This window comes from Mercenaria mercenaria, chromosome 8, assembly GCF_021730395.1.
Source record: "Mercenaria mercenaria strain notata chromosome 8, MADL_Memer_1, whole genome shotgun sequence".
Lineage (NCBI taxonomy): Eukaryota > Metazoa > Mollusca > Bivalvia > Venerida > Veneridae > Mercenaria > Mercenaria mercenaria.
In genome coordinates this window covers 22,444,299-22,457,316 of record NC_069368.1, presented here as the reverse complement: position 1 = coordinate 22,457,316, position 13,018 = coordinate 22,444,299, and the positions used below count along the sequence as shown (strand labels likewise).

The following is a 13,018-nucleotide window of genomic DNA, read 5'->3' as shown; positions in this document are numbered from 1 at the left end:
GGAAACAAGATCTTATGGTGATACAAGTTGTGTGCAAGTTTGGTAAAAATCAAATCATAAATGAAGCTGTTATTGTGCAGACATGTCAAAATAGCTAATTTTGGCCCTTTCAGGAGCCATAACTCTGGAACCCATAATGGAATCTGACCAGTTCAAGAAAGGAACTGAGATCTTATGGTGATACAAGTTGTGTGCAAGTTTGGTTAAAATAAAATCATAAATGAAACCTCTATCATGCAGACAAGAAATTGTTGACGGACGGACGCAATGACGACGGACAAAGGGTGAACACAAAAGCTCATCTTGTCACTATGTGACAGGTGAGCTAATAAAAAACGTTTAACCACACTGGGACAAAGATAAAGACACTGACAAATTGATGAGTGCAATTATAGCTCTACGTATTCTTCCAAAAAAACGAGCTAAAAATAAATTGTAATGTCCTTTCGATGGATGCTGTACTTTTAACCTATAGTAATAACTCATCCTGAACTTTTGGTTTAGGTGATCCAAAAAACATTTATGCTAAGATAGTCGTAATAGTTTTCTTAAATGTAATTAAGAGTTTTCATGCAGACATTCTGTGACTGATTCAAAACATTGAATAAGTGAATATTAATCACTTGCCAATACTTATGATTTTCCAGTACATATGAAAAAAGTGTTCATACATTTGAGCCTTTGGTCACTCCCTATATCTCTCTAACACAGATATAATATTTTCAATCACATTTTCGTGACGATTTAATTACAAATATTGGTTCGTAAGTTATTTTCATACAAAAGATTGTGTATTTCATTGATGAAAACAATGATCAGTCTTGCCACTATTGCAACAGGGGTTTCTACAACTCGCGTTATTTCCCATGGGATCCTGCAAAAAAGTTTTGTAACTTGGCAACAAATTGTTTGATGACTTGCCTTGTCATATACCGGTACCTAACTACTATAAATAAATCATTGACACAAACAATGATATTAGTAAAACCAGCAATGTTATCATTATATCAAGACATAGATATTACAAGTCAATAGAGGCATAGTATAAAGTGACCTACCATATACTTGTGAATAACAGCCCAAGGGGTTGCATTTTGCAAAAGGGGGCATTTATTAAAGAGCCCATTTTATTTTTTCAAATTTATTTTCTGTATAACTTCAAGTTATGGTGAATGAATAGTAACAGTTTTTACCAAAATTGAGAGAATGTGTGCACATGTGTGTGTGTGAGGGATTGGGGGTGGGGGGGGGGGGGGGGGGTGAATAATTCAGATTGCTTCATGTCATCTCATCATCACCTATTTCATTCCAAGTTTCTAGTCAATACCTCGAATGGTATTGAAGTAACATGCTCAAGACATGAAATGCAAAGCAATAAATATGATAAATGAGCTCAGAAATGATCGTTTCATTGCAAACTACCTCTATGCAAACTTTGAAATTCAGATACCTTGAATTGTTAGTAGGTTATGTATGAACTGTTAGAGCCATAAAGGGAGGTAATGAAAAACAACAGAATCAATATAACATTCTAGAATATTCAGCAATATCCAAACCAACAACAAATGTTGAAGGAAACATTTATCGGAAATAGGATTTACCAAGAAATTAATGTATTTAATGTTCATAACGGAAAATGCAACGTACAGCCACATTTGTTTACATCTACAATCTCCCTTACCATCAATAAACATCTTAACTTGACTTCCTTCTTTCAGCAAAGTCGCAAAACCAACCAAAATTCAACCAACTTTTCATTGACCAAAAGGTTCATGCCTCTTGACTTTACGTCAATTTTTGGTAGTATTACTTTATAAAAAAACCCTCCTGCAGCTTGCAAACAATTTACGAACCCCTGTAATGTGTTAGCACCTAAAACAAAAGAAAATTCTCTGTGCAGTTGTCATACTCAGAAAAATGACTTAAAATCTTTTTTTGTGTGTTTTATTTACTTGTTCAGTTACTTTCTGTTTTCACTTTGTTTATCATAATGTTCACCTGCAGGTATGCTCCTTTAACAATAGACTAGCTCCTATATTTTTACGTTCAATGCACTAAATTAAACCACTCCATATCCTGGTCCAATACCAAGGAAATCTCTACAATAGACTGGCTTCTGTCTCAACATATTTTCATGTAGAAATATCTTTATTATCAGTGTAGTACCTAGTCTAACTTAACATTAAACTAGCAATAAAAATTTTCAGTTTCAAAACACATTAACATTTGGGACTTCTGTGACACAATTATTGAAATCGCTGATTTAGAATCACTTGCCCCTAGTCTGCAGGTTCAAGCCCTGTTCAGGTCATGAAAAGTGCAAGCTGCAGGCTTGTGGAGAGTTGGCAGTTATACATACAAACCCAACCATGCAAACATAATGCACCTGCAATCTCCTTCAATCATCTAAAGCTTTATTAATAATGTGGTTGCCGTAAAAATGCGCTGTTCTGTTAAAACTTACTTCTGATACTAGTACTACTTATATTATAGTGTTTTACTAACGATAATCTTTATGCATGCTCTTTATGTGGACAACCAATTTATCTATTTTTTAACACGAAATTAAAAACTTTACAGGCCTTTAACCTGCTGGACGCAAGTGATTCTGCCTTTGCAACCATGCAGTGCAGACAAAGATCAGCCGGCACCATCCGTACATACTCATCTTTGTCTGCACTGTCCACTATTCAGTCAGTAAATTTTCAGTGAACACCCCTTCAAACATTAAATGATACTGCCCGAATTGAGTGAAGACAAATCTATTTTAGAAACTTAGCAGAGTAAAAGTCAAAGCAGAATGGTACTTGTATTCCTGCGACTTAAAACCCATCGAAAAAACAGCAAACCTGCGTACCTGTTATATCAGCTTCCTCCAACTGCTTGAATTTTTTCTTGAATGGCATCATGAACCAACATACAGCACGTAACAAAACCAGAAAAATTGAATCATATCAAATGGATGAAATATATTCATTAAAATCCTATTCCGAAATAAACACAAATCAATCCACTTGTACGAAATCGCCACTTAATACTTCTCCAGGAAGTACATCATTATTATGTACAGGCCAGTTTAATGTTATACTTTGTTTAAAATGGCTAATTTCCTTCTTTATAATCAATGAGCACCAAACCTGTATCAATTTGCCTATTTTAAGATTAAGTATCATGTGATTCTGATATTTTAGTACATAATTTTATAACAAGGGAAATAATATGAATAATGTGAATATATTATCTTTTCGCCCAAAATTTATCAAAAATGTTCTCATCCCTTCATAGATTTGTTTGTAAATTATCTATACTTTAACGTAAAATATCATTTCTATGCGAACCTTAAAATTTGTTTTTCTACCCCTTCGAGTTAAAATATAAGAGACTAGTATCAATGCTACATACACCCTAAAATCCAACAAATCTTTTTCCACCCTTCAAAGTACAAAATTTTTTTTAGTTTATAATCATACTGACGTTAAACATTCATGATAACTTTTGTTATTATTCATTACACTTCTTGAAAACCTTCTTTTAAATATTTTTGTTGCATTTCAGTATGTGTACTAAGAAATTATTGAAAAAGACTGGACAATAGATTTTTCATGAAAATGATATTTCTTTAAAATTATTTTGGTCATTTTATGAACAGTAGAACATTTAATAGAGATTTTGTTTCTAAAGTAAATGCAAAACCAAGAAAAAATGTGTCTGAGTCAGAAATCTAACCCTTGCCGCTCAGCAATAAAAACTCCTATCTTCTTGACCATTAGTGCACCACAGAGGATTTTGTTTCCATTAACATATAATCTGTCTGTAATTAAGTTTCAAATCCTTCTTAAGAAATATAGCACTCAATAATTTCAACATATATAAAATTACTTTTTTTTTCTTTGTTGTGGTAAGATCTGGAGTTCAGCGCCTTTGAAATGAATTGGAATTCTACTTGTTTGCTGGGTCTCGGAACCGCTAAAACACAACATCCATGAAATTTAGCCCTCACTCCCCCAAATATTAACGAGTTCACAGAATTTCAAAAAGTACACATCAAACTTCTGTCCTTCAATCCAGGAACAGACTGAAACCTGTGATTTTATTATGTATGGCCTTTTTTATCAGATACAAATCAAGGAAGATTAAAAAAAAAGTACAACCATAAACAAGAATAATCTTTCGTATTTAAATAAATCTCTTTATGACAATAGGTGAGTAATTCAACTTTGTATTTTCTGTTTTGTTTCTAGAAAATGAAATTATTTACAGCACTTTGACCTCTGTGGCTGCTAACTTTGAATCATCTTTGAGCTCTGCTAGACTGGAAGCAAAATTAATCTTCCATCTCTGACATTGGCAGTTTAGGCTGATATTGCTAATGGATTGAGCTCTGCTATAGTGGAGGCAAATTTTGCAACTGACGTCGGCAATTTAGGCTAATATTGCTAATGGATTGAGCTCTGCTAGAGTAGAGGCAAATTTTCTATCTGACATTGGCAGTTTAGGCTAATATTGCTGATGGATTGAGCTCTGCTAAAGTGGAGGCAAATTTTACATCTGACATTGGCAGTTTAGGCTAATATTGCTGATGAATTGAGCTCTGCTAGAGTGGAGGCAATTTTTTCGATCTGACTGTCTAACAGTTAAGCCTAGTATTGCTGATGGTTGAGCTTTGCTAGAGTGGAGGCAAATTTTCCATCTGACATTGGCAGTTTAGGCTAATATTGCTGATGGATTGAGCTCTGCTAGAGTGGAGGCAAATTTTCCATCTGACTGTCTAACAGTTTAGCCTAGTATTGCTGATGGATTGAGCTGTGCTAGAGTGGAGGTAAATTTTCCATCTGACATTGGCAATTTAGGCTAATATTGCTGATGGACTGAGCTCTGTTAGAGTGGAGGCAAATTTTCCATCTGACATTGGCAGTTTAGGCTGATATTGCTGATGGATTGAGCTCTGCTAGAGTGGAGGCACATTTTCATCTGATGTTGGCAGTTTAGGCTGATATTGCTGATGGATTGAGCTCTGCTAGAGTGGAGGCAAATTTTCCATCTGACATTGGCAGTTTAGGCTGATATTGCTGATGGATTGAGCTCTGCTAGAGTGGAGGCAAACTTTCCATCTGACATTGGCAGTTTAGGCTGATATTGCTGATGGATTGAGCTCTGCTAGAGTGGAGACAAATTTTCCATCTGACTGGCAGTTAAGGCTGATATTGCCGATGGATTGAGCTCTGCTAGAGTGGAGGCAAATTTCCCATCTGACATTGGCAGTTTAGGCTGATATTGCTGATGGATTGAGCTCTGCTAGAGTGGAGGCAAATTTTCCATCTGACTGTCTAAGTTAAGCCTGATATTGCTGATGGATTGAGCTCTGCTAGAGTGGAGGCAAATTTTCCATCTGACTTTCTGACAACTTAGCCTAGTATTGCTGATGAATGACTTTCTGACAGTTTAGAACAGGTGGGTGGGGGGGGGGAATTGGGTCATGCTAGAATTTACAGTATATTCACTTACCTGGAGGTTTTGGCTTCTTACAACAGAATGCCATCTTCAGATCTGTAATGTTAAAACCAGTGATTACTAATTACTGTAAATCCTTTGGTGGGCATAAAATTTCATTGTTTTTGGCAAAGATGGCTATTTCCGGCAGACAAGAATTATTGGGATTTTTAATTTTAAAGATACTTTAATTTCCAATTTGCTTGTTCGTAAGGAATGAATTTCGTAGATTAATGCAACCATAAATTCCACGAAAATTAGTCCACCAAAGTATTCTGTAAAATCTCAATACTAAGTGCAGACCAAAATGTACAAATTTTGTAGTTCTGGTCAATCATTAATACTCATGAGGGACTTCAACCCATGAAATTAAATTCTAATGAACAAATAAAATTTGTATTCATTTTATCTTCAAAATTTGAAAATGATGAATATTCACAGCCCCATGAAACAGCCCTTTTGGCTACAACCAGAAAATTTCATGCCCATAAAACACCATAATTTATAGTCCATTTTAATTCTTTTGCTGCACATAAAAATCTATCAGGCCCAAACAACTAGGGTGAAACTAGACATGACACCGACTTTCAACTCTTTGTTTTCCTCTGGCCTAGGTCTTCATGCATTTTCTTCCAGTAAGTAATTATGATAGATCATTTTAATTTGAATCACTTTATTATATAGTGGCAATGCTACTTCTTGGTAACAAATAGGTATTATTTAAGAAATAATATACAGCAAACCATGTTTTAACACATCCAAATAATACGAAAAGGTTAAACATTTGTGGAATAGTTCATTTAGGCCATGCCCTCGTGAAGTACATCGTATAACAGATTCATATTATTCAGATACATTTAAACATGTTTCTGCTATTATATATTATTGCAATTCTAATATGTCTTTTATGGAAGCAAACAGATGAAACAGGAGAGCACTAATTTATGCCGTATGTATGGCGCCAAATATTGTAGGTCAACACGACGTCAATGGGTAACCTTGTTTTAAGTGTTTAAATACGGGAAGTAATACATCCCACAGAATAACTTAGGAGTGCGTAGACATCATGCAGCTCTGTATGGCACCAAATAATATGCCAATGTGACATCAAATTTCCATGTTTTAAAGGAAATATGCGCCGCGCCATGGGAAAAACCAACATAGTGGCTTTGCGACCAGCATGGATCCAGACCAGCCTGCGCATCCGCGCAGTCTGATCAGGATTCATGCTGTTCGCTTTCAAAGCATATAGCAATTACAGAAACTGTGAGCGAACAGCATGGATCCTGACCAGACTGCGTGGATGCGCAGGCTAGTCTGGATCCATGCTGGTCGCAAAGCCACTGTGTTGGTTTTCTCATGGCACGGCTCATATGCTTTAGATTTAACATTTATCCCTCAAATGAGACCCTGACCTTTCAGCTACTAGTCTGTCTTGTGCATTACACATTGTCTGCTTCTTATAAACATTTAAGCTAATCATTTCCAAATATGTTTAAGATGAGGCCTGGTATCCTGGTAGAACAAGAACCTGGATAGCTTCCTCTCAGGACATCCTGAACCAGTCTATGTGCAACATATCGTAAAATAAATAAGTTACAATATACAAAATACTCTTATATAGCAGCAAAATACCTACCTTCAGTTTCTTTGGTCAGATTCTAGGGGAGGTAAAAGTTGGGATTTGAGAATAATCATCTCCATGGAAATACATCTTCACTTCACCTGAAATATTCAAAGACAGAGCTTATATTCCTGGAAATCATTACTGCCCTATTTTAAACCAATATTTTGACAAAACATATATTAATTGGTCTATGTCAACCAAAGGTTAAACAGTATCTCATTAAGATTAGGATCTTAATGCATAATACTGATTCAAATTCATACAATAAAAAAATCACATGAAGAATTTATTGGTAGTCATTGGCATAATGTATACCCCCTAAATAAACACGTCCCAGTAACAGCTGCATTCCATAAAAGAAGGGGTCAAGGGGTTTTCTATCTAAGGACCCAATTTGGGGGAATTAAGGCATTACATGTAATTGCGGGGAGATGCATTTATACTGGAGAGTATGGTAATGTCCAGGAATACAACTTTATGAGACTCGATTTTCAGCACTATCTTACGACTGGCAAGGGGTTACATAAAGAGAGTTTTGGAACTTTGTGTTGATGCAGGATGACTGATGCAGGACAACTGACTATGAACTATGAACCATCAAAAAATATAATATAACATTTATGAAATGACAGACACTTCATAACATACATTAAAATGTATACATATAGACACCACACATTAATAATGCATTGTAAATGCATACACATCTTTCACTTACAGGAAGTAAACCGTGTGCACATTTCTTTTAAATAATGCATTGTCTTCTGTAATAATAAATTTTAAGAAAAAAATAATATAGTTAAGATTTTATACTTAAATTCTTCTGCTCTCTATAACATAATTTAGTATGTATCTATACCATAAAATCACACAGATAAAGTTTTTTTAACTTTAACTGAAATAAAAATGTTACTAGACAAAGTTAAGTTTTTCCAATTTTATCTGTTTCAACTATTAGCTTTCAGAAAAATGCATGAAGGACTTCAGTTTTGTGAATTAAATTATACAGGATATGCTTTGCCTGCCCAAAATGAATCAATGCCGAAATGAATCAATGACTGTTTGTGACCCTGTTTTCATCTTGCAGAATTTATTTTATAAGAGTATGACTCGATCCCCACTTATCATAAAGTCAAAAATCTGCCAACTGTTTCTTACTCCTGAATTCCAAACAGTGCTTTTTCTCACAGGATTTTGTTTATTTTGTTTCATTAAATACAGATTTAGAGCCTATCTGTTTCAATACAATTCTATCAGTTTTTTCATCTACCTGTCTGATATGTGCTGTCAGAATCTGTCGACAGTTTAAGCTGCTAGACTAATTCTGCTAAGGCCACACCAAATTGATAAGTTGTTCATCGGATTTTTTTCTGAAAAATTTGAGGCGGCGAGCGAAAAAATAATTCAAATATTTTTTTTGATTTTTGAGAAAATCAGGAGCGAGCGAAGAGCGAAGAAATATATTTGTCTTCATTTGGCTCTCGACTGACTAATAAAAACCTTAAAATAGAATGTATAGCCCTTTTAAATTAAAAAGTAAGTCCCCGGGGATTGAGAAAATCTAACCCGCAGATGCACAACAAAGCAAACTTGTGAAAAAAGGTAATAACATTGTCATACAGTACACTGTAATCAAATATCGAATCGAATATTTACTGCTATGAAAATGTAGCATTCTTAGCTGACTTTACAAAGTTTTTGATACATCAAATATCTATGTTGCTAGATCTATTAAAGCTTCTGATTGGAAACTTATAACAGTTATTTACTGTCAAAGTCTACACCAGGAGAAACAATACTCTTAAGTCTGAATCTAGTCAGAGTTATGCCCCTTTTTAACATAGAATATTTTTAATTAAGTTTTATATAATGACCAATAGCTCTGTACTTTAATAGCTTCTGACTATTATGCCCCTTTTACTGGCAAAGCTCTGATTTAGAAAAGTCGAGCATGATGTCTTATGTACAGCTCTTTTTTCTAACTTTAAACTTTCATAACATATTAAATTTGTTGAAACAAAGTCTCAATTAAAGTCTGAAATGGAGATTAACGTGCATTAACATTAGTCTACTAAATGATTGGAAAATTTGAAAAACAAAACTGTCCTGAAAACAACTCGTAATGTAAATTCCTTACCCCACCAACTTTCGTATGCAAATGCTGATCATTTGGAAAAAAACAGAAAACAGATAAGTGACATGCATCAATAAGTATTTACCCTTACCAAATAATGTAGATTGATGTTATGAAACAAATTAGTATGTTTTTCTTCATCCAGTTTTCAATGAAATAAATCGAATTTTGTAGTACGTAATTTTGTAAACAGTTGAAGAAAATGGCGTAACTGCATAAAGGGGAAATAACTTTAATGCAACTAAATATAAGTATTATGATTTATTATAGACGATGTGTGCGTAGTATGTATTTATTTTGATTAAAATCCATTTGAGAACAATCTGGGACTGGAAGTATAAGCATTTATACACTTTTACGTCCGTAAAAAGCAGCGCACCAAAAAATTTTGGATTGATTTTTTTCAATGGGGCGAGCGCAAGCCAAAAACAAAAAAAAAATATTTTTTTTGTGTTTCTGAAAATATACGAGCGGCAAATCCGATGAACAACTTTTTAATTTGGTGAGGCCTAAGTTTCATTCTAATCAACAAACAATCCCTCTGGATCATAATATGGCAATAATATACACAAAGAATCAGTTTATCATTGTGTATTACAATTTCAATGGAAGGCAAGGGAAATGCATCTTTCATATAACTTTATGTCACAAAATAGAGCACATATCAAAGGCTGAAAGGAAAACTCACTTTACTCCTTTATTCAATATGAGTTACAACAGTTTTCAATTCAACTTTCAATATAATACAATGCTGCAATAATAATACTGTTTCTGGATGAGGTAGGTTGGTCCACAGGAATATCTCGGTGGTTACAGCATTTCTGCCATGGATAGTACATACATGCCATGGTTCTGACCTCTCCCTCCTGTCCTGGCTTCTTAGTAATTAAATTTCATTAATTTTTAGCAGTATATCACAAAACAACAGATTTTTTTAGCAAATGAACAGCATCTTGACACATAACTTATCTGTCCAATACATGTTTTAGTGTTCTGTCCAACGGAGTTGGATACTTAAAATATTCTAAATGAGTTGTCGCCCTTTAAATAAGAATGCCATTTGTAAAGAAATAAATGTAAACAATTGTCAAATGATGTTTTACTTAGTTATGTAACGTTTAAACACTCGCACGATGTTGCAAATGCATCAAAACGAAGACATGTAACAGCTTTTTAAAAATGGTGAATTTTTAAAGGCGCTACACTGTCCAGAAGTGTGGCCCCTTCATGTAGTCCCTTTCCGGAATTCAATATTATTGACAATAATTATATGAAAAAATTGACAATGGTTTTGTATAATAATATAAATGTTTTATATGCTGTTATATTTTCATGTAAAACGATGCTTTCTTTCTATGATTTGATGACGTTCAAACTTTTTCTCCTGAACATGGACCTATACCTTAACCCTTACCCTGCTAAATTTCTAAAATAGACTGTCCATCTTTCAATTTGGGCAGCATCATTGATTATTTAAAGGGGTGTTCACAGAATATTTACTAACTGAATAGCAAACAGTGCAGACCATGATCAACCTGCATAGATGTGCAGGCTGATCATCTTTGTCTGCACTGGTCACAAAGGCAAAATCACTTGCCGCCAGCAAGCTTAGTCTTTAAGGACTAATGTAATTTATTTTCATGGTATTCTATTTCGTTTGTAGCATGAGCCCAATTACACAATTTAGAAAGTGTAACTGAAACCATGAAACCATCTAAGAAATTCAATGTAAATAACTAGAATATTTACTTAACCCCATGTATGTCTACTAGCTTGCAATTGGTTTCATACTTTTCATTAAAAAAAATTCAAATGTAAAGATAGTACTGCACACCTAAGTCAAAATATCTGCTAAATAGCAGAACATTCCCACTAAATTAGAACAAAATACTACTAAGCCCATATAATGTATATCTCAATTTCTCTATATACAGGTCAAGCTGTGTAATCCTACTGCAAGAATCTATAAAAGGTGTTGCAGCGATTAACAAGTCAGCATGAGTCACAAACCTTAAACAATGGCACTATGACTTGACTGCCGCCTACACATACACAGCATCTGCACTTACTATAAAATAGTGGAACATGAAAAGAATCCATCAGGATATCTAACATTTGAATTAATTAGTTACTTTTGATTATTATATTCCCTGCTGAAACTCACTCATTTAGTTCAAACTAACTTATTTTATCTAGACTATTATGAAAGATTCAAGCTTATATGAGTCCGCTTCATGGAAATACCAGTACTGGCATCATATGTGAAGGTGTGGCCATGGCCCCAGTGGGACTCTACCCTGCATTCCCCATGTTGAGCTGCAGACTTCTTAACTACTAGACCACCACTCCCCTTTAAACACACACATTTTATTTGTCAAGAGAGCTTAAGCAGTTGTGCAAAAACCAAAAAGATCATATGCCATGATTACAAATCAATATATGCCATTACAACAAATGTCATGATAACAAATGACCAACATATGCCATGATAACAAATAACCAACATATGTCAAGATTACAAATGACCAACATATGCCATGATAACAAATGACCAACATATGCCATGACAACAAATCAATATATGACATGACAATAAATGACCAACATATGCCATGAAAATAAATGACCAACATATGCCATGATAACAAATGACCAACATATGTCATGATAACAAATGACCAACATATGCCATGATAACACATGATCACCACCATATGACATGATTACAAATGACCAACATATGACATGTTAACAAATGACCAACATATGCCATGATAACAAATGACCAACATATGTCATGATAACACATGACCAACATATGACATGATTACAAATGACCAACATATGACATGTTAACAAATGACCAACATAAGTCATGATAACAAACGACCAACATATGCCATGATAACAAATGACCAACATATGCCATGATAACACATGATCACCACCATATGACATGATTACAAATGACCAACATATGACATGTTAACAAATGACCACCATATGACATGTTAACAAATGACCACCATATGACATGATTACAACTGACCACCATATGACATGTTAACAAATGACCACCATATGACATGTTAACAAATGACCACCATATGACATGATAACAACTGACCACCATATGACATGTTAACAAATGACCACCATATGACATGTTGACAAATGACCAACATATGACATGTTGACAAATGACCACCATATGACACGTTAACAAATGACCAACATATGACATGTTGACAAATGACCACCATATGACATGTTAACAAATGACCACCATATGACATGTTGACAAATGACCAACATATGACATGATAACAAATGACCAACATATGACATGATTACAACTGACCACCATATGACATGTTAACAAATGACCAACATATGACACGTTAACAAATGACCACCATATGACATGTTAACAAATGACTAACATATGACACGTTAACAAATGACCACCATATGACATGTTGACAAATGACCAACATATGACATGTTAACAAATGACCACCATATGACATGTTGACAAATGACCAACATATGACACGTTAACAAATGACCACCATATGACATGATTACAAATGACCAACATATGACATGAAAACAAATGACCAACATATGACATGATTACAACTGACCACCATATGACATGTTAACAAATGACCAACATATGACACGTTAACAAATGACCACCATATGACATGTTAACAAATGACCACCATATGACACGATAACAAATGACCACCATATGACATGAT

The 13,018-nt window shown here is 34.4% G+C and overlaps 1 protein-coding gene across 8 annotated transcripts in view; it reads right to left on the bottom strand.

Moving 5' to 3' along the window:
- LOC123522895 (phospholipid-transporting ATPase ID-like) overlaps positions 1–13,018 on the bottom strand; it is a 104,491-nt gene that overhangs the window by 72,920 nt on the left and 18,553 nt on the right. For 4 of the 8 annotated variants that reach the window (XM_045300390.2, XM_045300393.2, XM_045300392.2 and 1 more), the window contains exons 2-3: positions 7,130–7,215; positions 5,506–5,547 (exon numbers count right to left, since the gene is read on the bottom strand). In XM_045300390.2, the coding sequence (XP_045156325.1) occupies positions 5,506–5,539 (34 nt within the window). In that variant the 5' untranslated portion in view covers positions 5,540–5,547; positions 7,130–7,215. Of the gene's footprint in view, positions 1–2,857; positions 3,150–5,505; positions 5,548–7,129; positions 7,216–13,018 lie in introns of those variants that run through there. The other 4 variants (XM_053549529.1, XM_045300396.2, XM_045300389.2 and 1 more) reach the window with 4 other exon arrangements.